Source organism: Nuphar pumila, chromosome 3 (genome assembly GCF_984573655.1).
Source record: "Nuphar pumila chromosome 3, dmNupPumi1.hap1.1, whole genome shotgun sequence".
Lineage (NCBI taxonomy): Eukaryota > Viridiplantae > Streptophyta > Magnoliopsida > Nymphaeales > Nymphaeaceae > Nuphar > Nuphar pumila.
Window position 1 is genome coordinate 138,749,201 of NC_143251.1, and position 27,672 is coordinate 138,776,872.

A 27,672-nucleotide genomic window follows, 5' to 3' on the forward strand; every position below is an offset into this window, starting at 1 on the left:
AAAAACTATATATTTTAAATATTTTTTAAAGCTTGACAATATACAAAAAATATAATATATATATATAATATGTGTATTATATATAATACGCACATAATATATAATATGTAAAAAGAGCTGATCTCTAGCTCGGCTCATTTACCTAAACAAGCTGGCTCATAGCTCGGCTCACCAAGCTCAATTTCTGAGCTGAGACGAGTCAAATGGCGAGCTGCGCTCACCTCGATTCTCAGCCCTAAGTGTGATACACGCTTAGATGCTTGAGAATAGTTTGTGGATCACGCCCCAGCCAAAAACATTAATCGACACCATGCATGAAGAATATTCTCCCACTGGCTGCCTTCACCTTTATCAGTATCTTTTAGACTTTAAAAGGTTATAATTGGCCTCTTAATTGTTTGAGCAGTTTAAGTGAAATGGAACGAGGAAAAAGGAGGAGAAAATGGCATCACTTGGCCTTGTACTAAAGTAACTTTAATGCTGCAGCTAGCTCTAATAAGGGGCTAAGTTGATGCCAACCAGTCACTATATTTTAAAACATGTGAAATTTTAAGAAATCTTTAATGAATAAAAACAAGCATTTATGTGTAATAATAGGATTTTTGTAATATTCTATGCGATATTGACGCTTAAGGGTTAATAGAACGAACCTGGTAACGGATACTGAAAAGGGGTACTTGGATTTGGACCTTAGAGAGATTCGATGATCCGACCCGATTCATGAGGCTAAATGAAAAAATCCGATGGTTCTAGGATGATAGCGTGAGATCCAAAGCACATTTAACGTGAGAGAGTGCAAGGTTGGAGCAAATGGAAGAAAAATCTAAGTGAAAACGAGAGAGATTCACTAACAAGGAAAACGTTTCAAAAAACATAAAAAAAATCTCTTTACAAAAATAAACAACAAATGGTGAAGTGGTGTAGTGGTAGGATGTATGGTTGAGTGGAGCTACAATCCAACTTCTTGTTGCCTTTTTATATAAAATTCGAAACTGATAAAAAATAATTAAATACAATTTAATCCATAATGAAATGCAATATAGCATAAGTGGTGGGGTTTTTTGCACTTTTAGTGGAGGTCCATGGTTTGAAACCCCTTGGGCATAGATTATTTTTTTTGCACAAGAAAGTGATGATTTCTACCTTGGTGAAAAAGGTAAAAATGTGAGATTAAACTAAGCCTATTGTTTTTTGGCTTTTTTATCTCACTCTACCAAGGATTGAGGAGAATCCCATGTGACATGGGAGAGAGGTACCAATAAAGCAGCAAGATTTGAAAGTTAGAAGGATTGTAGCCAAGAGAAGAGAAGGACGATTTTGGAAATGCCAAGCTCCCACTAAAAAGGTCGTGGGATATGGGTGAAGTGGGTTTTGAAGTTTTGAAAACTCCCCTAAGAAGGGGGAGTTAAATGAGGGATTTTGTGATGGGGAGTTACACTGGACATCCCACTCACTCACTGTCTCTCTCTCTCAACGTTTTCCCCCTCTTATTTTTCTCTCCCATCGTGGTGGTCGATCTCCCTTGTTGGACCGAGTGGACATTCATTCCCGTGGTGGTGTGTCGCTCCAACGAAGGAACGAAGGTGCAACTGTTGCCATCTTGAAATGCCAAAGAGGTAAGGGGTGTTGTTATTTGTATATAAGTGGTTGATGTCTCGTTGCACACCTACGCTGCAACATCATAGATTTTATGCTTCAAGCACCACCTATATGTGCGTGCGTTTAAGGCTTAGAGGTAGTGGTGGCATGGACTAGAATACCTACTCGCCAATAGGGCAGTATGCAGTGGTGCAGCCAATGGCTCTCACTCTTGGCCGACATTGGGGTGTGGGTTGTACGATCTCAATTGAAAAGGTCACCATCCACCACCACAATCGTGTGACTATTTTTTTTTTGAAAACTTCCCTTCAGTTGAAAGGCTAATGAAGAGCTTGATGTGGTGTAGGTTCAGATCTATTTTTGTTAAAAAAAAAAACAAGGTGTTTTGTTAATACATGTTGATTTTGGTACTTGTGGTGATTAATAGTTTCATATATACATAGTTGAATACACAAACAGAAAGCCATCTACACATACTTGTTCAACACTTTGATCACCGATAGTTAAGGTTGAATAACGTGATGTGTTTCTGATTCGGTGATCTGGGGCCTCAAAATAAAATAATATATATATTATGATTCTGGTGTAACGTGACCTGAATGGAAATCATGCAGACCCTCCCTGGTCCTATTGGGTTGTTTGAGGGTGGTTTGGTCTGGACGGTTCAGTGCTAGCCACGAACAACACGCCTCTCATCGACCTAAGATGCTAGGACTGTTGGTGGAGTTTGTGTGTTGACGGACGGCTAGAACTGAGCCACGCTGCTTCTAACAATAGGACACTGACTTAAGTGTGTTGCAAAGCTATAAGATGTTTGCCATAACCAGTTAAAAAAAAAGAAACTGTGAGATAGGTAGATATAAGTTCGTATTTTGTTCATCTTTTGAAATAAATCTCAACATGATATTACTGTTTATAATCATTGATGAGTTGGAATTATTGTTCAAGAATTTGGACTTCAAGTGATATAAGTGCTTTTGTTGTTTTCGTAGTTTACATAACTCACGTGTCATTCCAAGTATATCAGTATTGAGCCCACTAACTAGAAAGGCTAATGTTAGCCATATAAAAACAGACCACATGCTGCAACCTAATCCAATTTGATGCTTATTCAGATGATAAATACATAACAACAAGTATAGCCCAAGGTATCACTTTTCTACTTGTTGGATTTACAAAAAAATCTAAAGCTTCAACATAAAAAGGTATTTACCAAGTACGCGCAAATGGCTAGTGATCCGGGCTGCCATAAGCCTTGTGCTTTTGAAACCTTTGGGAGCTCGATATTCCCTAAGGCGCACTGAAACCTTCCAAGGGAACCATGATTTGTTGTGTAAAACTTTGCAAAAAAAAAAAGTAGGCAGGGGCCGACCGACCCCCACCCTTATCTCGGTTGCCCCCGGACAGTGGGCCTATCGGCCCATTCGGTCAACCTTCCCTTCTGTCCTGCATCGGTATGACTCGATGCAGGCCAGCCAGATCATTCGGTGTTGGCGTTACAGGGTAACCCAATGCTCAATTGGAGGCCTGAGTCGGTTTTAGTCGGGGGCTAAACTGCTGTTGATTGTCACAACCAGACTGGGTGAACCCGGCGTGAGCCACCGTGTTTGGCCAAGGTCGCGACCCTTTCTGATAGGGCAGCAAGCACTATTCTAATGTTGCGTCTGTACTGCTAGTACTCTGGGACATGCCTGTCTTGCGAGACTACAACACTGGAATGAGTTGTGTCGCGGTTCACTATGGCGTTGATTGGTCAATGGCAGGGGTTTACGACAACCTATCGAGTCGGATTGTGGTATTGTATCACTTTCGTTGATGCTGGGTCAGACCTCATTCTGGCACTAACTAGGCTTATGAAAACCGATGTGTTGGGTGAAGTCCATCTGACTTTACTATGGGCGTACCTAAGAAGATATATATGTTTTGTGCCATGTAGATGGCATGGTACGTGGGATGCAGGTGCATACACCCTCGCTCTAGAATTAGATGAAACTATGAGCTTTGAGTCAAGCCATGTTCTGAGAAATGCTATTTTGATGGTACTTATGACACTCTGGTGCTATAATGCATACAAGGCTTGGAACCCCGAGCCGAGTTTGGGATTTTGGAAATCCCCGTGGTGCGAGGGCTCGCCTAAGAATATAATTGTAAAATAAAAATGTATTCCTAATCATGAGGCTTGCTGGGTTTTGGGTATACTTGAGAGTCGGTATATGTTACCGGACTCCTAGTGGTGCGATAGTTCGCACATGATTATAAAGATGAGGTTAAATGATAACATAAACATAAAACCTTCGAGATTCTGGGTATACTTGAAAGATGGTATATGTTACATGATTCTCTAGGCTCTGGGTATTTCTGAAAGATGGTATATGTTACTGGACCCATGGTCTACCTTGGAGAGGGTAGATAGTACAAGCTTCGTGGACGTTCTTGTTTTTCGTGAGAGCTAGGCATCTCCCCGGGTTCCCAGTCCATTGAGTTAGGAGACCAAGACTACCTAGGCATCCTAGGTGGTAGATCCAAGTCTTCTGCAACTTTTGGAGAGTTATCTCTCGGTCACAGACCGTCCCCTTTGGATATTCGTATGGCTACTCATACGGATATTAATTAATAGACCCCTGTATGGTCTCTGTCCGCTACGAGGTCTATGCATGTGCGTACCCACATGGTAAGAGTAAGATAAACATTAAAATAATTAATTTGGTTGGAAAAATATTCCTGAGGTATTGTGAAATTATTGATATGAAATTATAGTACTTATAGAACAAAACTTCATGCTAATATAAACAGATTCACTTATAGTCCAGTTACCTCTTGTACTCTATCATGAAGTAGAAAGCATGTTCAATTTTATTAAAATAGTGCAAATTAAATGCTAGTTATAACATTAAAATGTTGCACATATTTGTGCACATGACACTGAGCACCACATATAAATATAATGCTTCTTACGCAGATATGAGAGTCTGACCCTTCTGATCTAAATTTTTTCAGGTAGCGAATAAATGGAGTATCATGGCGTCACATTTGGAAGTAGTCAAGAGATCTTAGTTTTCCAGTGTTTTCTGTTTAAACTCTAAATAGTTAGATTTATATTTTTATTTATGATATGTAGTTAATGCTTTAATTAATGAATGTAATGATTTTAGTACTTCTCTGTCTTACCCTGTAACTCGCTAACTTCCGTTATTTAAAAAAAAAATCCAAATTTTTTACCATAAGAAAGTTGGGGCGTTATAGCTTTGGTATCAGAGCAAGACTGAAAAATATGAGATCTTGGCTCTTCCAGCGACTGTGATGGCTCTGTAAGTATGTTATAATGTTGTTTTTATAACTAGAGGTAAAAATGTATAATTGTATACTGCACTTATACGAAATTATAAACAAGGGTTGTGACAACCTTTTTGTTTGTTCAAATCGATGACTTGGTCAAACCGCTGCAATGACATCATGGCGACATTGCATAACTTGGCTGAGGTGGTAGGCCAGCAGACATCAACCATGCAACAGATGGGCGCCAATTTGCACCAGGTGGCCCATGAGCAGAATGCTAATGGTGGGGCTATGTCCTACAAAAAATTCATGGACATGGACCCTCCTGCTTTCTCCAGGAAGACAAATCTGGAGGCGACTGAGAGTTGGATCCGAGAGATCAAGCGCATCATCCGTGTACTGGAGGTACCCGAGGAGCGTTGGGTGGACTTTGGGACTTATCGTCTCAAGGACCACGCCAAAAAGTGGTGGGAGACCACTAGGGCAGTCAAGTTCCAGGATGACCCTATATCTTGGGCAGAGTTCGTAGAAGTCTTCAACGTCGCCTATTTTTCAAAGCATGAAAGGATGAAGAAGATGCAGAAGTTTTTGGATCTGCAACAAGGTAAGATGTCCCTAGCAGACTATAGCACTAAGTTCCATAGCTTGGAATGTTACTGTCCAAACGTGTATACTTCGGACGAAGGTCGGGCGATGAAGTTTGCTCGAGGCTTGAAGATGAGTTTGGAAAACCATCTGTACACTCGAGGGCCCAAGACCCTTGACGAGGCTATTCAGGTAAAATCACTATATTCGTTATGATACAAGTTTTATTTAAGTTATCGAAGTTAATACTTAGTATATCAAGGAACATTGACTTATTATCGACTATCCTTGTTATTCAGGTTACGACTCTCCTCGACGATGACTGAAACATATCACGATGGATTTCATGATGGGGTTACCACGAACCCGAAAGAACCATGACACTATTTGGGTAGTAGTCGACCGACTCACTAAGTCAGCACACTTCCTACCAATGCGGAAGGGTCAGTCACTGGAGAGTCTGACCGACTTGTATATCCAGGAGATAGTACGACTACATGGAGTACCTGTCTCGATCATTTCCGACAGAGACCCTCGGTTCACCTCACGACTGTGGGGGCAGCTACAAAAGGCATTGAGAACTAAGTTAAAATTTGTACACAGGACACTGAACACCACATATAAATATAATGCTTCTTACGCAGATAAGGGAATCTGACCCTTCTTCTTTAAAAATTTTCAGATAGCGAATAAATGGAGCATTCTGGCATCACATTTGGAAATAGTCAAGAGATCTCAGTTTTTTAGTGTTTCCTGTTTAAACTTTGAATAATTAGATTTATATTTTCATTTATGAGATGTAGTTAATACTTTAATTAATGAATGTAATGATTTTAGTACTTCTCTTACCCTGTAACTCGCCCGACACTTGGACTCATAACTTCAGCTATTTCAAAAAAAAAAAATCCAAATTTTTTATGATACTAAAGTTAGGGCGTTACATTATCCAAAAAGGCATAACCGTGCCGTGTCATCTTGAGGTGCACCTTAACTTCAATAAAAAGGAGGCATATTAATGTGAAAAAATATGATCTTACGGATGTGTTCAGTATGTTCAAAATAGTAGGGATTGATCCTTGAATTATATTCTTTCTATATATTATTTAATTTTACATAACAATATGAATTTTTGAGGGTTGAAAATTCTGTATATCATAACAATTGATCTTTCAACCCTGAAAAATCCAACACACGTTTAAAAGAAATGGTCTAAGAGTTGGTTTCTACTAAACCAAACCAAACCTCTAAATTACTTCTGGATGGCCAGATGTGTAAAAAATAAATAAATAAAAAAATAAAAAAATATGGTTTTTTCAGTGTAACCCACATTTTCTACTAGAGACCAATCCTTGGATCATTGAATTAGCAAACAACGTTTCTGCATACATCTTTGATCACATCGACTGTGCACATTCATATCATTCATCCCATAGAAAGCTTTTTTTACAACCTAATTAGACAATGAGATTAGATCAAGTGCAATTGCACACTTTTAGAATGCTGCTGCACCTGATCACCCACCAACTTTGGGATACAACCTGTCAGCTGTGAGACCCAACAACAGATGGTGGGTGATCTGGTGCAGCATCACACTTTTTTTTGATATTTACATAGAGAAACCGCTCACAAGATCATAGACCTAGTCATACCAGCTCTGCCTGCTGTACTTACGACCGCTGTTCTGGCAGCGTAAAACTCCGTGGGCTTACCCCTTGCCCCTAGAAAGTAGCCAGTGCAGAACACTTGAGATCAGTGGGCAATCACACTGCACCTGATCTCAATTCTTGGACGATAGGGTATGGTATGACAATAGTGCCTGATTTTGGTATGTCGGTGTGGAGTGATTTTAAGGATGACTGGATCTTAGTTAGAAGCTTCCAGCGCGGCTTAGAAGTTCACTCCCCGGACAGATAAGCTCCTAAACATAATATATATTTCATGTTTCCCATCACGCTTTCTGCAAAAAAATATTTCAAAAGATTCCAATCACTCTTTCTTTTGTTTGAATAGCTCACAAGGCCTCTAAATGCCTCTCGAACGTTTTCTACTTATTTACTGCTTCTTAAATGCTTTCTACTGGTTAAGATGATACAGAATGAAATGGTTTTGATGTTTGGTATCTTGCAAACATATTCCCATAACTGTTATTTATCGTTACATCGTAGCCTGAAGTTATACTCTCTCTCTCTCTCTCTCTCTCTCGTTTAAAAGAACAAACAAGAGAAAAGGAAGAACAGTACAACTATTGAAGGAACAAGCAAGAAAGAAAATACAACCAGAGAGGGTTCGTATGATACACCAACTTTATGTACATGAAAAACGAGCACAGACTGGGTTGCTCTACACGCACATTACTTCTAAAACGCTTGAAAAAGAAGACCACAAACAAGAGAAGGAAAAGAAAAAACCATATTACAGCACCCTCCATTGTAAAGCTTAATTTCTGCATGCATGAGAAAATAAAGAAAAGAGTCAAAAGCCAATTCCATATTAAGAAACAGACTTAGAACACAATACAAGGAAGAAAGTGAGGAAGAGGAAAAAAGGAATTTACCATTCGAAGGAAGCAGAGCTCCTCCTACCCTCAACTCCTCCAGCCCTCCCTCTTTGGCTCTGATACACATCGGACATGGACTTCCTCCTCACCTTGCTCATCTCTGCCCCTCGGACCCCTTCTACATTTACACCCCCAAAAAAATAAACTAAAAAAATGACGACAATAACCTTTTGATTAATGCTCAACAAGGGTTTAGAAACACATTGTTGGGTGTGTCATCTCAAGGTATTCAAGTTCAATCAAAGACGTCATGAGTTCGATACTCAGGGTGTACATCCCTTGCTGTGAGGTTGGCGCAACCAGAAACTATGCCGAGTTGGTAAGGAGAGTTTTTTACATTTGCAGACACCAAAACAGAGACCGCAAGGGGGGTTAGCGTAGTGGGGGTGGGCATTGGCCGTTCAATTCTCATGAGTGTCGCCTCTCGATAAATTGGATCGGATTTTTGCAAGCCAACGAATAGAGCAGGGGTCCTAGTCTCCGAGTTTTATGCAACCGGCATGACAATCGTAGGTATGACAGGTTGAGCCAGCGCTACCGAGTCCTGTGTCAAGCTGAAGGCCCAAGGTCGAATCTCACTGGCGCATGGTTGAGAGTGGATGACCGTGTACTCAACCCGAGATTTACTTGGCAGGAAGGTGGGCTCATTAAGTGACCCGGTTATCAGTGACGGTTTTCTTTTGTCACACAAAATTTTTTTTATCACACCGATGCCCCTTGCGATCCATGTTTGGACTCAAAATTCCCCTTCACAAGGTTTTAAATTCTGAGCCAAACACAAGAGTTCGGAAATCACCTTACTTAGTAGCTAAAGGCAGCCAGGATCAGGTGCCGTGCCACACTTTGAGTGTGCCTCTACACCTAGCAGCCCTCCATCTGATTTTGGGTATCACAACTGACAGACTGTCAGAGAAAGATGGAGGGTATCAGGTGCAGCGGCACACTTCAAAGTGTGCCATGTGATGGCACCTGACCCTGGCTCAGCGGAAGCTCTAGAAGTTCCAACTTATTCGGAACTCCCAGCAAAGCATTCCCAATCACGCTCAGCATTAAAGGTGAAAAAACATGAAGACATGTTCCCCATTTCCGCAAAAGCAAAGAAGAAAAGAGGAAAAAAAATTTCAAAAAAAGGACTTAAAGCTTGTGCATTAATAAAAAACCACCCAAAATTTTAGAAAATTTTAAAAGAGCACTTCCACTGGTAATAAAAACAAACTTCCAGGTTACCACTAACCGAAGATGAGTTACTAGTTAACCCTTCAAAGACTCCTTCCCTCTTCCTTAGGTGCATTGTTTTAAAATATGATGTTAAGGGTAAAATGTTAACGCAGCAAACTCCTGTGCCTTTTTTTAGTTAACCGCGATATTTTTAGGTGTGTTTTTAAAATTTTTCAAAACATAGGTGTTTTTTTATTAATTAAAAACTTTAGATGCCTTGTTCAAAAAGTAAAAAAAAAGCTTACCGAAGAAGGAAGAGAGCGGGCTCAGCGGAGACGACGCTGACCCCGCCGGCGAAGCCGGCGGTGTGCCATCGTTTCCGGTCGACGAGTGGGCCCCAGGACGGATGATCATGATGCTCCGGCTGACCCTTCCGACCTCCTCCGCGCAATCCCCGCCGTCCATCTGCCTCGCCGAACACCTCTCCGCCACGACCACCGCCTCTGCTACGTACACAGAAAAAACAAAATCTTAAGAAGGGAGAAGAAGAGAAAAAGGAGAGGAGAGTCTCGTAATTTCGAAGGAAAAAGAGGGCGTTTTTTTCGAAGCGAGCGGGACCTTTGCCGGAAGTCTGCCGTGAGGAGAACTTCCGGAGCTTGCTCAGGCCGCTTTCCGGCCGAGGTCCGGCGAGGGTTTCGTCCCACAACTGATCCAGCAGACCCATCTCTCTCTCTCTCTCTATACTGCCGAGGAAATGGGAAGCGAGTGGATCGGCTTCTTATATACAGCGAAAAATTTGGGATTTTTGTGAAATTAGGAAAAAGAAAAGGATTAAAGTTCCAGATAAGGTCGAGAGAGCATTACGTGAGTGACACCGTGTCCAGTCAATTGGTACACACGTGTATCTCTCACGTGATCGTCACGTGATAAGGCTTGACGGGGACTACACGAGGACTCTTTTATCAGCTGGACCCACGCAGACAATGTTATTTGCACAGAGGTGCCTCTCGTTTTGCCTGCTCGCAGTAATCCCGAGTCGGTCTAGGCTCGTGCTTTAGCTCGCTAAAGTTCAGCCCCAGCTGAGCTCGAGCTGTCTTGAGTTCAATTCTAGCCCAACACGAACTTGGTTGGTGTGGAACCGAGCCAAGCTCGAACTGAGCTCGGTTCGAGTAAGTACAAAAGCCAGTGAAAATCGAATCAAATTATTCTGAATCCGTCTCTTTAAGAAAACTGACTAAGACGTAGATTGGCACTAGCTTTTGGGGGACAATATCGAGCTTGGCCTTGAATTAGAAATTGTGACAAATTTGGCCAATTGATTATTCTCTTGACAGTTTTGGACTATGTCACATGAAAAATTATGTCAAAATCACTTGTCTAAGTTGTCCTAAAAAAATCAAGACACTAAGTAAATTAGCTACATTTGTAATATTTTTTAAGTTTATAAGGCACGTTTGAAAGTGGAAAAGATGTAGGAAAAGTCATACAAAATAAAAAAAAAATATTATTTTTCGATCCTTTTGAACGAGAAAAATTTTCTTTCAAAAAGAGTTTTTCTAAAAAGTACATTTTTGATATCAAACATTGTTCCTTAAGAGGTAGACACATGTTTCAAGTATTTTGTGGTCTCTCTCTCTCTATCTCTTCAACCAAATCCATTTCCTCTCTTTTTCTTTTTGAGAACCTTCCATCACCACCACCACCTATCTCATATCCTTCTTTTCGCCATCTTACCATCGCCACCGCCGTCCATCACCACCAGTCTCCTGCCGCTTAAATCAAACCCTGCTTTGAATTGATTATTAGGCAATTCTAAAATTCAGGGTGATTTGATTGGATTTTAACAACATTGAGCAAGGGTCTTAAGTACTAATCTAATAGTTTAGCATTGGCTATCTTCTTTCCAAATTCCCAATAATCTAGTTGGCCTAGTAAAAGGAACATGCCCTTAGTAGGACTATGAGCAAGAAAGTGATATCATGCACATGCACTATGAAGAAGGCAGAGATAATTAATCATAAAAATATAACAAGTTGATGCAGATTATTATTAGTGATAGTTGGGGTTGTACCGGTTTGAAGTGATAGATCTCATTATTTTATGCTCTGATTGTCATTAAGCTAACGTGCCCACTGTCCCTCTCTCATACTTATAGGGTTTTACATTTATTTGGAGTCGGTCCCACCTTTCAGTGTACAATGGTCCTTCCGTGCTTTCCCACCGTGGTAACCTTATCCACAATTAATTTTATCCCTTTCCGGGTGAGAAGTCATACCCTTTTATGGTGACTATCATCATGCGTCTACCAAAAACAAAAAAAACAAAAAACAAAGCCTTTCTCTTTATAGTTTATATATATATATATATACATATATATAATCACTAGAATATAAGAACTTATATATGAACTGTATTTTTCATATATTTTTTGTTCTTTTTTCTTTAATCTAATTATACCAGATGTGATCTACATGATTGGTTTTATAAAAATAAGCAACAAATTTGTATTTTTTCATAGAAAAAACATAACCCAAATTCCAATTTCCACTATTTTGAACATACTGAATCCATCCATGAAGTCTGATGTGTATATATATATATATATATATATATATATATATATATATATAGTCACTAGAACATGAAAACTAGAAATATATGCATTTTCAATACTTTTTTTGCAAATCGAACCATCTGGATGTGCTTGGCATGATGAATTTGTTAAGAATCAACCATTGAATCATGTATTTTTGATAAAAAAATATAATTTTTGAATGCTTGAAAATTTATGCATATTATGAGCCATTGATTTTAAAGCCTTAAAAACTAGTTTATGCATCAAAATAGGATGATTCAAGACTCGGTTCTTATAAAACCAACCTTGTAGATCACATCCATACAGTTGAGAAAAGAAACAAAAATCCATAAAATTCGTAGTTCACATTAGTTCTAATATTTTCAGTTCTCATATTCTAGTGACTATCTATATATATATAAATATATATATATATAGGGAGAGAGAGAGAGAGAGAGAGAGAGAGAGAGTCATGTGGGTGGCATGGAGGCCTTCAATCCAGCTTCCCTGACATAATTTACACTACATAAATGGAAAAGTGGTAGCATCAAAGGGGGGCCCACATATACAAGGATTGCTACTTCATCGGCTACCATTTCATCATGTCACATCAAGATGCAAAAAAGTATCCTTTCTGTTTTGGAGATTGTGAAATTCTGAATAGGGTATCCAATTTAAAGATTTATCTTAAGGTTACCCATAATTCGGGTGGGACCGGCGGCACTACCTAACCCTAACCCGATCTGCGGGTGGTTGAATTGGTGGGTCTAGATTCCCACATTGTATGGCTTCTATATATATAACCTTAGGTTAGATGAGGTCATACAATCTCCATCGCACATCTCACTTGATGGAGATGTTGACTCGCGGCACAGTTCTCAGGTGAGACGCATGGTTCTCCAGTGAGATGTGCGGTGGGGATTGAATATAAGATAGCCGATGATGATCAGCCTTCCCATACTCAAGCAGCTGGTCTTTAGGGTTAAGTTGACCTAGACTAAAACCGTAACCTCAAATCCCATGATGCAAGAGTGCCACTTGCACAATATCAGGGGTAGCAAGATATAACAATTCACAAGCGAGGTTAAAAGGAGATTTTTGGGAGAGAAAATGTTCATACCCTTACTTTTAAAAATAAAAATATAAAACATAAATATGCTATAATATCACTCTTTTTTTTTTTATGTTGACACTCTCAATAAAAACTTTAAGTCTACACTTAGTTATCTTTTATTAAGTCACAATGTCTTATTAGCTTGTCCGATATGTGTGATAATTTGTCTACATGTTTACAAAATATCCTAGAGATGTGTGATAATTTGTCCATATGTTTTACAAAATGTCATGTCAAGTTCTATACGGATCGGCTTCTTTTGCGCAGTGGCTTTTCATGAACTATCGGTCCATTTCATTGACCCCAATCTCGCACTTTTTATTTATATATATATATATATATATATATATATATATAAGCAATTTTTTTTTTAAAGGCAAGCTGTTGTTAGGCAGACCCACCAGCCACCAGTAGGGATTAGGGGTGGCAATCGTGTCGGGTTGGCGGGTCAGCATACCTCAACCCGAACCTGACCCGTTTATTAAACGGGTCGGCTGTGGAAAACATGAACCCGGCCCGTTTAATAAACGGGTAACCCAACACGACCCACCAACCCATTTAATAAATGGGTTGGGTCGGGTAAACGGGTTCTCAGGTTCGTGGGTCGGGTTGGCGAGTCAGGTTGGCGGGTTGACCCGCCCGCCTAACCCGTTTATTAAACGGGTCAGCCGGGTTGGCGGGTTGGCATACCCCCAACCCGAACCCGACCCGTTTAATAAACGGGTTAGGCGGGTCGACCCATTTATTAAACGGGTTGGCTTAAGCCCAACCCGAACCCGCCTAAGAGGCGAGTTGGGTTGGCGGGTCGTGTCAGGTTTTGCCACCCCTAGTAGGGATGGCAGTCGACTTGGGGGAAAACGGGCCCTTCCCTTCCCAGGAGGTTAAAATCAAAACCAGTGCAGGGATGGAAATGGCGATGGAGGTTAAAATGAAAACAGGTGCAGGGATGGAGGTCAATATAGACTTATGCTTTACTCTACCCCCTCCCCGTTCCGATCCCCGCCCTGTTCTCAATCCTTTTTTAGAGATGACAATGGACCAAGGAAAAACAGTGGGCATGGAGGACATGAAAGGAGGATGGAGGCGGAGATAGAGGTTAAAATCAAAACTCGTGCGGGGATGGAGGGCAAAATTTTGAGATGGAACCAGGGTGAAGACCTTATCCCCCGCCCCCATCCCAGTCCACTGCCATCCCTACCCACCAGTTATTATTCAAGGTGGGGTTTTGAACTTGCAACACCCCACCACAATGAGACCTGCACTCACAGCTCCTACCAAACACGTGGAGCCCCAATCGATATATATATATATATATAACATGATAAATGGGGTTTTCATTTTTGATGTTTTTTTTCATAATTTTGGTATGTGGCATGGACAAGTTACTAGGAAACAACAGTAAGGTTGTGTTTTTTTTTATTAAAACAAATATTAAATCCACTAAGATTTCAGGTCATCGATTTTTCAAACTTTATAAAAACCTACTAATGTGTTAGAATCGAATGCTTCAAGTTAGAAAATCATTCACCTAGATCACATTTGTATGATCAAAATTGAACAAAAAAAAAAACTAAAAAAAAAACCATTTAGCATACTTTGATTACTATATATGTGTGTTTAAATAAGTTTTTTTTTTTATAAGCAAGCCAGGAGATAACCTCCAATGAATGTCAAACTTGAAACTCTTGGCTTATGACAGTGCGACCTGACCATCCAACTATCTCATTTGACCAAGTTTGAAATGCTTTAGACTGATATTTTTGGGTGATAAAAATTTCAAAAACCAATGAGGTTATTTCCATCTTAGTATTTAGCTTATGATAAGATGTTTTTTTTTTTAAAAAGATGCAATTTTTTTTAAAGAAGATGGGGTTAGGTAGACCCATACCAGATATCTCTTTAGCTCTATGTAGAAGAGGGATTCGAACATGGGCCTTCAGTTTGGCACAGGACCCCGCTTACCACATGGGATACCACCTCGGTATCTTTTGACGAGCACTTGGGCTAATTTTGAACCCTTCCGACGGCATCATTACGGTTTTCGACTTGTTGGGAGCCAGCAAGGTGGCATCTTACCACCTTATCGGTTTCTGACCAATCTCTTAATTGATATGAGAAAGACTAAAATATATCACATTTCAACATACAGCACAAGCGGGCGCGCGCACACACACATATATATATATATATAGCTTCCTAACCATTTATCTTCCAGACCATCTCAAATCTCTTTAAAAACATAGTTGTATACCTTTTTGGCTTAATTCAAATTAGGGTTGGGCAATGGGCTGGGCAGCCAGATGGGCTGGGTTTGGGCCAAGATTTTGGGCTCATTAGGTATTAGGCCAAGACCCGGCCCATTATATATGTGGGCCGGGTTCGGGCCGACCCAGGCTGATTCGATGGGCTTGAGTTATTTATTAATTTTTTAATAATATAAAATTTTAAAAATTTATCTATTACATAGTAACTTGGTAATTATTACTATTTACTTAATTAATTGCATTGACTTTATGAAGACAATAAAAATAATTAGTTGGGAACATGGGAAGTTGAAAACTTGTTAAATATTATTATTTACAAATGAATTTGGGTCTGGCTAGGTCAGACCCGACCCTTTGGCCAATAGGCCACTCTTCAAACCCAAGCCCGTTAAGAACCGGGCCATCTTCAGGTCGAGTTGCACTTAAAGCCTGGTGGGCCAAGCTCTAAATGGGCTTGGGTGGGAACGGGCCGGCCCGATGCCCACCCATAATTCAAACCTTTAGATGTATTCATCATTACTTATTCACTAAAATTAATGTTTTGGATCAAATCAATTTAATAAGAATTCTTGATTTTTAGTTAATCAAGTTTTTGATGTAACATGAACCGTTGATTTTTTTTGTTGAGTTAAATACACATCTAAAGATGAAAAATGCTTAAACTAGCATATGTTTTTTATTAAATAAAGCTTAGAAGTCACACCTATGAGTTTAAATTAAACAAAAACCACATGCAAATATGTTTTTTAAAAGGGTTTAAAAAGTAGATGGTCTCGAAACTACACATTACACACACACTCTCTCTCTATATATATATATCTCTCTCTCTACTATATATAGAGAGAGAAATTAATTCCTATTAAAGATAGGATGATACAGTAAGTGCTAATCTTCAATGGTCCAAGGTATAATTCGGAAACCAAACCTCATATATGTGATTAGCATGGTCTACTTGCCATTTGCTAGGAACCAGCTATTGGATTATGTTTTCAAGATAAGAAAATATGATTTTTTGAGCCTTGAAAATCTAGAAATTTGTGGGTGGTGCCTCAAAACCCTGCTTATGTGTCGCAAACAGACGATCCAAAAGATAATTCTTACTATATATATATATATATATTCTCTCAAAAACATTGCACAATAATATTTGCAAAAAGGCATTTTATGTGGTTGGCGGAGAATTCTGCCATTGTTTCATGGGCTGGGAGTGGATAAGGCAAAAGGTTCTGGCAGTCCAGGCATGAATTTTCTGGACCCATGGTGAATAGGACTGATCTGGACTGGGATGGGATCTGACTTAGATCCCATTGGATCCTGATAAAGCAAATATTGATTAGCCTTTGTCCATACTCCATTCTTGTTCCAATCAAGAAATTTTGCACGGATTCAATGGATTCACATATCGTGTTATCAGGATTTTCTCAGCAAAGGAAAAATCTCACGATTGATTAAAAATTTATCTTTTGAGAAAATCTCAAGAAAACTCTGAATATATCAAACCATAGTTAGTAGGAAGGGATATGAATACAGGAAGCGATGCGTGAAGCGAAAGTTGGAAAGAGAGTGTTAAAAAGTAGTATGAAGCGGGAAATGAGATTCGTTTTGGAAGTGATTGTGGAAGCGTGTGAGAAACAAAAAATAAAACAAGAAGTGATGAGGAAGCGAAAAAAAAACAAATATTGACATGAAAAACACAAAAAACAAGGGGGAAGTGAGGGAGAAATGAGGGAGAAGTGAGTGAAAAACGAAAGAGAAGTGAGAGGGAAGCAAATTGAGAAGCGAGTGGGAAGTGCACTTCACATAAATGGAACACCAAAATTAAGAAACTACAAAGACATACAAATACAAAAATATAAAAAAATGCCAACAGCATAATTGAAATAATATCATGGCAAAATTGTAACATTCAAAAATTTAATTTCAAAATATCAGTTATTTTTTTTTGTTGAAACCATCTTGATTGTTGAATATAGTGCCATAAAATTGTTATATTTTCAAATTATCAACCATGAGTATAGGTTCCACATATTGGGGTAGAATACGATAGCTGGATGGTAAAGTCACACTATTATAATCAAGATCTCAGGTTCAAATTCGAATTCAGTGATCCCCTAACATGCCCACCAAAAAACAAAAAAGAAAAAAATGATACATCTATGGAGTCTAGAGCTGCATCATGATCTGAGTACTAATTAGAGGCCACCAGGACTACACTGAACCAACATTTTCAGGATCCAGATCTGCAACCAATCCTTTCAGTTATGAACGTAGCTTCGGAACCCAACCGCATCCATGGGTCAAGAATAGATGGATGTATCACAGTATCAGTGCTCTAGCAGTGCAAGAAAATAGAAGGCCTATGTGATGCTGCAAAGATTTGCAGTCGAGAATCAGAGATCCAGTACTCATGCATAAGAAACACAGGCAGCAAGGGCATGCTTTCAGTACAGCCATGGGAGATACATGATTTCCCACAAGGGGTGGCTGCGTAGTGAGGGGGTGGGTGCAAGAGGTGGAGACATCCCTGCATCTCATGTTCGAAACCCACCATGGTCGTCTCCGTGCATACGCCAAAGTGGTAGTCCCTAAGGGTTTGGGGGGGGGGGGGGTGGAGTGACCATGGGGTTTTACGCCATGAGACCAGACAACCATAGCTCGGCAGGGAATCCAGCAGAGGGAGGATCAGGTGCAATGTGATTGCACACTTTTTGTATGCTGCTGCACCTAATCACCCACCATCTTTGGCATACAGCCTGTCAACTGTGGGGCCCAACTTTAAATGGTGGGTGATCAGGTGCAGAAGTACACTTAAAGTGTGCAATCACATTGAACCTGATCTCAATGGCAAGTCTTCCCACCTGGTATCGCTTTCCCCATATCATACATACAAGAAAAAGGAAAAAAAGAAATTAATGTTTACAGGCGCGCATAAGCACCCTTACCCCACACACACACAAAATGCTATCTTTTTTGTGTTAGTTCAGTTCATGGAACAGCAGGCTATCACATCTCAAACACGAGATAACAGATTTAAAACATTCCAAAACTAAGGGGGGCGTTTGAATGACAGGCAGAAAAACTTGATTTTCTAAAACCTGAGTTCTGAAAAACCCTGAAAGCCTGGTAAAAGGAAAGTCATCCATCCATCCATCCATCTCAGGCCAGGAAATCTCCCTCTTTGGCAATTCCCAAGCAACAGCAATTGGAAATGGGATCAAGTGATCGGGGCAGATCACACGATCACCTTTCCAACCAATTGCCATACCCATATGTTGACTGCGGGACCCATGTCCTGTTGTGACCATTGCCAAGAGTCTTAGGATTGGTCAGAAAGGTTATCCATGAGATCGACACCGATCACCCAATCCGACTTCAAGTTGAATGGTGTTGGCCTCTACCATAAACCAAGCTCTGACCCAGCTGCCTGGATTCCAGTATTACTCTGCTGCACCTGAAATTAATGGCATGAAGCTTGCGTACCAAGAACCCAAATGTTCATGCAAGCAAAGAATGCTAGCCATTTATTCAGCACTAAAACTTGCCATGATGGTACCAGTGGGGGCTCCACTTGTCTGGTAGGAGCAGCTAGTGCACGTCACCTTGTGTTAGACGTTGCAGGTACAAAACCCAATGGTATAGTTGTATAACTGGTAGGGGTCAGACTCACCCCAACTTGCCTTTAAAAAAAAAAAAAACTTGCCATGATGGTACGACAAAAAGTACATGGATTCCACATCCAGCACTTTTCAATTCATTTGTCAATAGTGGTTTTCTGTGACCACCAGACCCAACAATGGAATCCAATGCAATTGAATTGTTTGGCCTTGCAAGCAAACAGAAGGAACTTAGAGCTCTAGACAACCACTTAAGAAAAGAAACTAATGGCCCAGGACTAGTCCCCATCACCATGATGAGAGCTTCACCCCGCATCACCAGCAAGAGACACGGAGTGAAGCGAGGAAGCAGTCTAGCAAGGGACAATATACCATCTCCATCCCCCGACACAACCAACATGACATGCCAAGAGTCCATCTTTTATGCAGCAGCGCTGCTCCGCTGCTGATGACCATCCAGCTCGACATTTCTTGAGATGGACACCGCACCCATCTCGAGCAGTCAAACAGGTTGCTGCATACCCACCATGCAGCAACACCGCATATAATGTGAATACATACCAAAAACAAGTATGAGAACACCATTGAGGCCTCTGTAAGAGCACAAATCATACAGTGAATTTTCAAGAAAATGCATAACCGATTAAGCTCAAAATGCTGATGACTTGCACTGCGAGCCTACAAAAGAGATCACTTTTGAGGCGCTGATGTTTTAGTCATTTTTAACACCATTTCATATCGTCAATGTCCACCCTTTTGTCATTGCAAATTTCTAATCCCCATTTGTGGAAACAGTTCAGATCAGTTTCACACCCCCTTCTCTCAGCGCATCAATTATAGCTTTTACCCTACCATGGTACTTCTGTTCTTTTTTCAAGAAAACAGAAACAGCAGGAATGTCTTTAAGCAAAACGCGTTCAGCAAGGATCTTGCCTATTTTGCCAGCAGCATCCACATCATGAGTGTTTCCCATGGTTGACCTCAGCACCGTCTCCTGCGAACTGGCAGAGGAGGCAACTGTGGCTGTTGGCTCATGAAAAACTTGCGCAGTTATATACTTGTTTGAAAAGTTCATCTTCAACACATAAGGCTTGAGATGCTTGATGATTGTCGGAGGTCTGGCTGGAGGAGGAATAACCATTGGCGATTCCTGCATGATTTTGTGAGGGGAACCAGATGTTAAATTAATGATATATGGGAAGGCCAGCAAAATAAGAATTCTCTGCAAATGCTCATCTGCATGATAAACTTAATAATACGACCATAAAAAGAATTAAATATTAAAATTATACAAGGTAAAGAAACTTTTACATCAGTCACTGACCAAAGCATGAGTAGAAGCAGTGAAAAACCGAAGGCATAAAATTCCATATTTCCTCTTAAAAAATAAAAAAGATCTCATACTGATGCAGCTTCAACAAGTTTGCCATACCATTGCTTGTATAAGCTCAATGGCACGACTTCCATGCATTTATGATAGGACATGGGAAATTAAGGCCCCCTCCTGAGACCACAGTGAGATACTATGGTTAGATCTAACATTCCAATCTGGGGGTTTGTCCTTCAACTGGACTCTATCCCCGTCTTTAGATACACAATTCAACATTTGATCCATTAAAAGATCTGGCCTTCTGATATGAAATTTACACCGCAGTAAGGTCGGAAACAGGTGCCTAGCTCTCTCTGGCAGACTAGCCATACCCTCTGCAGTTGCTATCAACCGCAAAACCCAGAGTTGGTTGTTGGATATTGTTTCAAGCCCACATGTTGAGAATTCTTCTGATGATATGATGTCCTCAAGAATGAATGTCTCAGGGATGTTAAACACATAATTGATCACTTATAAATGATGAATAATTCACAAATAAAATTTTTAAATATCCAAAAATTACAATCACTTTAGAAAGTTCTTTTTCTAATCACATATTTAGACACACACACAACTCTCTCTCTCTCATTAGGAAACAGACACTTCCATCAGCCAAAGAATTTGGGTTCACATTTCAACAAGGACTTTATTCCAAGTAATGCTCGAAGACTGAGGGAAAACAGAAAAAAGAGAGAAAAAAGGACAAACTACATGCATACATATAACATATAGCAGAACTAAAATCAAACACATGCAACCATCAAACCAATAACAAGTGATAAATATAGAAACAAGCTCTCTCCTCCAACAGGCCTTACCAGTGTCAGCTAAACCTGAGAAGGCTACTAAATTAGAGAATCCCAAACAGAAGACAGAATTCTTCCATCTTGTGTGCAGCAAGGCAGATTGTCAGAGACCAAAACGTTTCTTGCATGGTTGGCATGGTTGAGTTTACAGGTAAAGGCAACATGAATGGCATTAGGATCAGGTTAAGGAGAACTTCAACAGGCCACTCATCTCAGAAACTATATGGGTAACTTTCTTCCAAGACATTAATGGTGCTCTCTGGTAAATTGTATCATCTAGAAGAATAGCTTAAATTTGCTTCTGCCATGAATGCCAAAGCAGAAAGTAGTTTTGCCACTTTTAAGTTTTCTGCAATTTATGTGAAGGTGGTCTCATGCAGGCTTTTGGCAAGCTTCACTTCCATTCCATGAAATCTGATTCATTCCCCTGAGTGTATGGTTTGTTGTTTTTCGTAAATGATGCTTGTTGGTTGATTTCCTTTTAATTTTTGTTTTGTGGTTCTTCTAGTTATTTACTTGGTGTGCAGAGTTCCTTGGCTCCTGCAAGGTCGAGGAATTGAGCTTGATATGAATCCTTAAGTTGTGGGTTGGTAATAACTTGTTTACTTGTGAAGCTTACTCTTCACTGCTTTTAGTATGCCATGTATCATGGGTGTTTAAGTGCCTCAATGCTTTTCACAACATTGGTGGCCATTGCTAGTGAGCTCCCTAGCTTTGATCAATATCCTAACCTAGCAATCCAAATTGTAGTCTTAACTCTTCAGAGTCATGGGTCTTGCTCAAACCAATTTTCATGAGGATCCCCTAAGCCATGACACTTTTATGATGTCCATTCATGAGAAACAAGTTAAACAAGTTGTGGTATGAGCCAAATAGCTTATTTGGCTCCACTAACTTGGTGACCTGGATTACCATAGATTAAAACATCTCTAAAGGACTGTTAAAATTTCAAAATTCTTTTTCAGATGCACCCACAATTTACCTTGGTTTCCTCAATGGTGGAAAAAGAATTTCTATATGGCTTAGATTGCTAATATGTAGCTAACTTTCTACATTGGAAAACATACCAAAGTCCAAACTCTGGATTTGTCCTAGTTCTATGCTAAAGTTTGGTCAGTTCAAATATTGGTTAAAAGCGAACTAATTTTGAACATGATGACTAAAGAAGGTGATATTTTTGAAACAACATTCTATTAATGTAATATTTTTCACTACTTTTAAGATTCTAATTGAAAATGGCAATAGTCAGAGAATTCATTGATTGCAGGTCATGGGTTGTGAAGGCCCAAAGACCTGGTTTCCTAGGGTAGAAGCACATCACTAATCAATTAGAAATGATTAAAATAAAACTTTTGTGTCTACTTTTTAATTTATACTAGATATTCCAATGTATGTAAAGTTATGATATTATATTGATTTATCCTAAATATTCCAATGCATGTAAAGTTATGGTATCATATTAGCCATCATTTTAGTTTTTGAGAATTAAAAGTTGGATTTTATTCCATTACTTCACTGTTGCATAACCATTAACTCGGTCATTGTGATTTTGAGTCAACTTGACTACCTGGCATAAGTCATAGTTGATTTGACTCTTATGCAACCAATGGTAGTCAGTGCCAGTCCCTTAATCCCCTTGAATTACAGTGAAAAATTCATCATTTTCCCTTCCTACATGTGAAACCAATTCTATCAACATATGTTGTTGGCATTAGCTAATGAGGTCATTTTAAAGACCTTAAATTTTATTCATGGGCATATAAGTTGCATTACTTCTAACATTAAGAATCACGGAGAAGGTGAAGTTTTTGTGAAAGAAGTCTTAGATCGAAAACTATACAGTGAATGAACTTGCGCATCAATGCAATTGAAAATAGACAACCCAATATGTGTGCACTATTAAAAGAGAAAGGTGGGATGTGTTCATGTGATGGTTTCAGGAGTTTCTGCAAGATTTGTGAAGTAGAAGGATGAGGAAGCAGATGCATTAGTTCTATGAAAATTATGGTGAGAGAAAGAAAGGAGCATCACAGTAATGACTGAAGGAGGTAAATGCAGCTTGTTTGTCTGAAATAATCTGAAAATAGTATAATCAAAGAGGAGTGACATGGATCACATTGAGTTATGCCTGTAATTAACTAAAAATTGGTGCCTGGTTGTCTGTCAATGATGACTTGGTTCATGGTAGGAGTACTGCTTGAATATCCCATGAAGATATTGATTTTAAAATATCACACTAAAAAATATAGCAAATCTAGTCTCTCCTAAAATGTGAAAATTTGAGAGTTACTGCCTCTTAAACCTTTAGAATTTACTGCCCTACAACGATATATTTCAAAAGGTTATGGTCTCCAGTTAGTTATTCTATTTGTAAGCACATTAAATAAATGTTTTTTTTTGGATTAAGTATCTGGGAAATTAAGTCCCCCAAACCCTGAGACCACAATGAGCTACTGTGGTTAGATCTTACATTCCAGTCTGGCGTTTTGTCCAACTAGACTCTATCCCCGTCTTTAGATAGACAATTCAACATTTGATATATTAGAAGATCTGGCCTTATATGAAATTTACACCGCAATAAGGGTGTAAACATGTGCCGCGCTCTCTCTGGCAGACTAGCTATACCCTCTGAGATTCACATTTCAACAATAACCAACTAATGCTCGAAGACCGAGGGAAAGTAGAAAAATAGAGAAAAGAGGACAGACTACATGCATGTATATAACATACAGCAGAACTAAAATCAAGCACATGCAACCATTAAACCAATAGCAAGTGATAAATATAGAAACAAGCTCTCTCCTCCAGCAGGTCTTACCAGTGTCAGCTGGCCCTGAGAAGGCAACTAAATTAGAGAAACCAAAACAGAAGACAGAATTCTTCCATCTTGTATGCAGCATGGCAGATTGTCAGGGATCATCAAAAGTTTCCTGCAATGGTTGGCAGAGTTGAGTTTACAGGTAAAGGCAACATGAATTGCATTAGGACCAGGTTGTGGAGAATATTAAACAGACCACTCATCTCAGAAACTATGTGGGTAACTTTCTTTCAAGACATTAATGGTGCTCTCTGGTAAATTGTATCATCTAAAAGAATAGCTTAAATCTGGCTTCTGCTATGAATGCCAGTAAGGCCAAAACAAAAAGTAGTTTTGCCACTTTAAAGTTTTCTATAATTTATATGAAGGTGGTCTCATGCAGGATTTTGGCAAGCTCGCTTGGATAAGCAACTCCCTTTTGTTAGGAATGGAATTAGCTGAGGGTCTATCTGTACATCATATCATATTATGGGCATTTGTCCTATGTTGTCAATGCAAGGACACTTTATAGAGGCACTTCTGTCACCCAACGTGAGAGAATCGTCCATCAAATTTGGATGTATCTCATCATAACTGTTGATACTAGTCTTTTGTCTCTTCTACTTAAACACTTGTCTCAACAATTTTGCATTAACTCCCAAGGAGACTTGGAAGTTGTGTTAATTCAGGATCATCTATTTGACCTGCCATTTAAGATTTTCACCTAAATGTTAGCACATTAAAAGAATATCATCAAGCTTATCACTTCGAAAACTTATAAGTTTGTTTTGACATCATAGATACAATTTGGATGTAGCATCATAACACAAGGCAGTACGTTCCTTAGAACAACATGGTAAGCTTCAAACTTGTCATTCATTCCCTCTGCTTCACGCCATCATCATTAATAGACAACTCAGTTAACTACAAGCATAACTCAACATGATCCATGTTGTCACTCCTCTTTGATTATACTATTTTCAGATTGTCTCAGACAAACAAGTTAACCCCTTCAGTCATTAATGTAATGCTCCTTTCTTTCTCTCACCATAACTAATACATTTGTTTTCTCATCCTTCACAAATCTTGGAGAAACTCCTGAAACCATAAAATGATCACATCCCACCTTTCTCTTTTGATAGTGCACACTTATTGGGTTCTCTATTTTCAATTGCAGTGATGCACAAGTTCTTCACTAGTCCTAATGGATGTCAAGATCCAGAATACTCTTAAACCCAAATGTGCTTATATAGTTCTCAATCTAAGGCTTTCTTCACAAAAACTTCACCTTCTCCATGATTCTTAATGTTAGAAGTTTAGTAATATGGTACCGCAACATTAGCAAATGCAACTTATATGACCATGAATAAAATTTAAATTCTTTAAAATGACCTCATCAGCTAATACCAGCAACATATGTTGATAGAATTGGTTTTACGTCTCAGAGAGAGAGAGAGAGTACTTTCCAACATAGGAAGGAAAAATGATGAATTTTTCACTGTAACTAACTCAAGGGGATTAAGAGACCGGTGCTAACTGCCATTGGCTAGTCAAATCAACTATGACTTGGGTCAGGCAGTCAAGTTGACTCAAAATCACAATGGCCAAGTTAATAGCTATGCAACAGTGAAGCAACAAAATAAAGTCCAACTTTTGGTTGTTACGCACTAAAATGATGGCTGATATAATACCATAACTTTACATAGATTGAAATATCTAGGATAAATCAATATAATACCATAACTTTACATACATTAGAATATCTAGTATAAATTAAAAGGTAGACACAAAAGTTTTGTTTAAATCATTTATAATTGATTATTGATGTGGTTATACCCTAGGAAACCAGGTCTTTGGGCCTTCACAACACCTGATCTTCAATCAATGAATCCTTTAACTATTGCTATTCCCAATTATATTCTTAAAAGTAGTGAAAAATATGACATTATAGAATGTTGTTTTAAAAATAGCATGTTTTTTAGACATCATGTTCAAAATTAGTTTGCTTTTAACCAATATTTGAACTGACCAAAGTTTAGAATAGAACTATGACAAATCCAGAGTTTGGACTTTGGTATGTGTGTCAATGTAGGAAGTTAGCTGCATATCAACAACCTAAGATATATAAAAATTCTTTTTCCGCTATTGAAGAAACCAAGGTAAATGGTGGGTGCATCTGATTTTTTTTTTTTTTAAATTTTAACAGTCCTTTTGAGATGCTTTAACCTATGGCAATCCAGGTCACCAAGTTACTGAAGCCAAATAAGCTATTTGGCTCACATCACAACTTGTTTAATTTGTTTCTCATTAATGGACATCATAGAAATGTCATGGTTTGGACGACCATCATGAAAATTGGTTTGAGCAAGACTCATGACTCTCAAGAGTTAAGACAACGATTTGGATTGCTAGGTTAGGATATTGATCAAACCTATAGAGCTCACTAGCAATGTCCACCAATGTTGCGAAAAGCATTGAAGCACTTTTACACCCATGACACAAGGCATACTAAAAGTGGTGAAGAGCAAGCGTCACAAGTAAACAAGTTATTACTAAACCACAACTTATAGATTAATATCAAGCTCAACCCCATGACCTTGCAGGAGCCTAGGATCTCTACACACGAAGTAAATAACTAAAAGATCCACAAAAGAAAAAGAAAAAGCAAAACAAGAAACAAGTATCATTTATGCATAATAACAAACAACAAACCACACACTCAAGAGAATGGATCAGATTTCGTTAAATAATTATAAATTAAAATGCAACTCAGAAATAAAAAAATAAATCAATAGAAAAGAATAAGCAGCCAACAAATGCCTCTTGTGCCTAGACAACTATTTAACCCATTGGAGATCAACCACATTCCTACTTCCCACTAAACGAATTTTTAATGCAAATTTTCGCAGGAAAAGGCAAAATCTAAACAAAGGGGTAGAAAAGGATGAAAGGTGAGTGGGATTTCTTATGAGATCTATTTTTCAAACAAAATGCACTCTTCCATGAATTAAACTGGAATTCTTTTCTTCAATATTTTAGCATTATTCAGAAGGGAAATTCAAGCCATTTTCACAATGGAAGACAAAAAAATGGAAAATGAAAAACTCACCGAGAAAAGGTTGGAGATGAGAGAGAGAGAGAGAGAGAGAGAGAGAGAGGGGGGGCTGAACGACGAGAGGGGAAGGGGTTCCGTGAGTGGGGATCGAGAATGAGTCGGGTTTGGTAGAACCTTCGATCTGAATCCGGCGTTTTATTCCGGATACGGATCATCAAAGATCTGAAATAGGGTGTCAACAGGTCGGGTATGACCCGGATCCTAACACGTACTGGGACGGGTAGGGTCACGGTTTGGTAACAAAGGAACGGGTCCAATTAACTATCCGGGTCGTACCCATAAAGTCCAGTTAGCGTATGGAGCCAGGTATGGTTTATGCAATTTCATATCAAACCCGAATCAAACTCGAGTTCCGATTAAGATCAGAAAAGTTTCAATGTAAAAACATAAAAAAATTATTATTTTACTGGGTATGGATCGGGCTTAATTTATAATCTCTATTGAATCTGGCGGGTATGGAAAGATTCATTCGGACCTAAACGTAAACCCGGTATCAACACCTCTTAGACAGATCTGGGTCAGAACCTACCCATTTCTGGTAGAGGTCTGACCCGTTACACGGCACTAAAAGACTGAAAGGATACTCTGATCAGCTTCGGTTTTGCACAATCAGATCAGATTCAAAACACTGTTTTGTATCGGATTTAGATCTAGCCTGATCTGTTGGCACATTTTACACTTCAGTCGACTCTTGCCAGACCCATCATCACCTATATATTTCAGATCCTGAATCAGTCTTATATCATCAGATCTTATAAGGATTTGGATTTGAATTAATTGCACAAAATTTGGATTCAAATTTGGATCAGGCATGATCCAGCCTGTATCGGATCTGTTTGCAGC

General features: G+C 39.1%; 3 protein-coding genes across 7 annotated transcripts; 1 reads left to right on the forward strand and 2 right to left on the reverse strand.

The window, feature by feature from the left end:
* Window positions 1-5,052: 5,052 nt before the first annotated feature.
* LOC149844049 (uncharacterized) lies at window positions 5,053-5,786 on the forward strand. The gene is made up of 2 exons (XM_090001021.1): window positions 5,053-5,652; window positions 5,760-5,786. Exons 1-2 carry the CDS (start codon window positions 5,053-5,055, stop codon window positions 5,784-5,786), a joined length of 627 nt encoding a protein of 208 aa, XP_089857147.1.
* A 1,898-nt stretch (window positions 5,787-7,684) lies between these two features.
* LOC149844050 (dormancy-associated protein homolog 3-like) lies at window positions 7,685-9,945 on the reverse strand. 4 transcript variants are annotated; one of them, XM_090000287.1, is made up of 4 exons: window positions 9,794-9,945; window positions 9,481-9,678; window positions 8,015-8,132; window positions 7,685-7,903 (listed from the first exon to the last, which is right to left on the reverse strand). In XM_090000287.1, coding segments are annotated over exons 1-4 (423 nt in total). In that variant the 5' UTR covers window positions 9,900-9,945; the 3' UTR covers window positions 7,685-7,902. The 4 variants fall into 4 exon arrangements, with proteins under 4 accessions (XP_089856413.1, XP_089856411.1, XP_089856412.1 ...); XM_090000285.1 differs by having other exon boundaries at window positions 8,015-8,135; XM_090000286.1 differs by having other exon boundaries at window positions 9,481-9,681; window positions 9,794-9,941.
* A 9,408-nt stretch (window positions 9,946-19,353) lies between these two features.
* LOC149844051 (uncharacterized) lies at window positions 19,354-26,892 on the reverse strand. 2 transcript variants are annotated; one of them, XM_090000289.1, is made up of 2 exons: window positions 26,824-26,892; window positions 19,354-19,892 (listed from the first exon to the last, which is right to left on the reverse strand). In XM_090000289.1, the coding sequence occupies exon 2, from the start codon at window positions 19,881-19,883 to the stop codon at window positions 19,539-19,541; it is 345 nt and encodes a 114-aa protein (XP_089856415.1). In that variant the 5' UTR covers window positions 19,884-19,892; window positions 26,824-26,892; the 3' UTR covers window positions 19,354-19,538. The 2 variants fall into 2 exon arrangements, with proteins under 2 accessions (XP_089856415.1, XP_089856416.1); XM_090000290.1 differs by lacking the exon at window positions 26,824-26,892 and adding an exon at window positions 23,736-23,848.
* Between the last annotated feature and the right edge of the window lie 780 nt (window positions 26,893-27,672).

Excerpts from the sequence above, each read along its gene's own strand:
- LOC149844049 (XM_090001021.1), top strand. The coding sequence starts at position 5,053 with ATGGCGACATTGCATAACTTGGCTGAGGTGGTAGGCCAGCAGACATCA. Across the intron at positions 5,653-5,759 it reads CCCTTGACGAGGCTATTCAG|GTTACGACTCTCCTCGACGA; the intron begins GTAAAATCACTA and ends CTTGTTATTCAG.
- LOC149844050 (XM_090000284.1), bottom strand. The coding sequence starts at position 9,899 with ATGGGTCTGCTGGATCAGTTGTGGGACGAAACCCTCGCCGGACCTCGG. Across the intron at positions 9,682-9,793 it reads ACGGCAGACTTCCGGCAAAG|CAGAGGCGGTGGTCGTGGCG; the intron begins GTCCCGCTCGCT and ends CTGTGTACGTAG. Across the intron at positions 8,136-9,480 it reads CCCGCTCTCTTCCTTCTTCG|AAGGGGTCCGAGGGGCAGAG; the intron begins GTAAGCTTTTTT and ends GTGTAAATGTAG.
- LOC149844051 (XM_090000289.1), bottom strand. The coding sequence starts at position 19,883 with ATGGTTATTCCTCCTCCAGCCAGACCTCCGACAATCATCAAGCATCTC.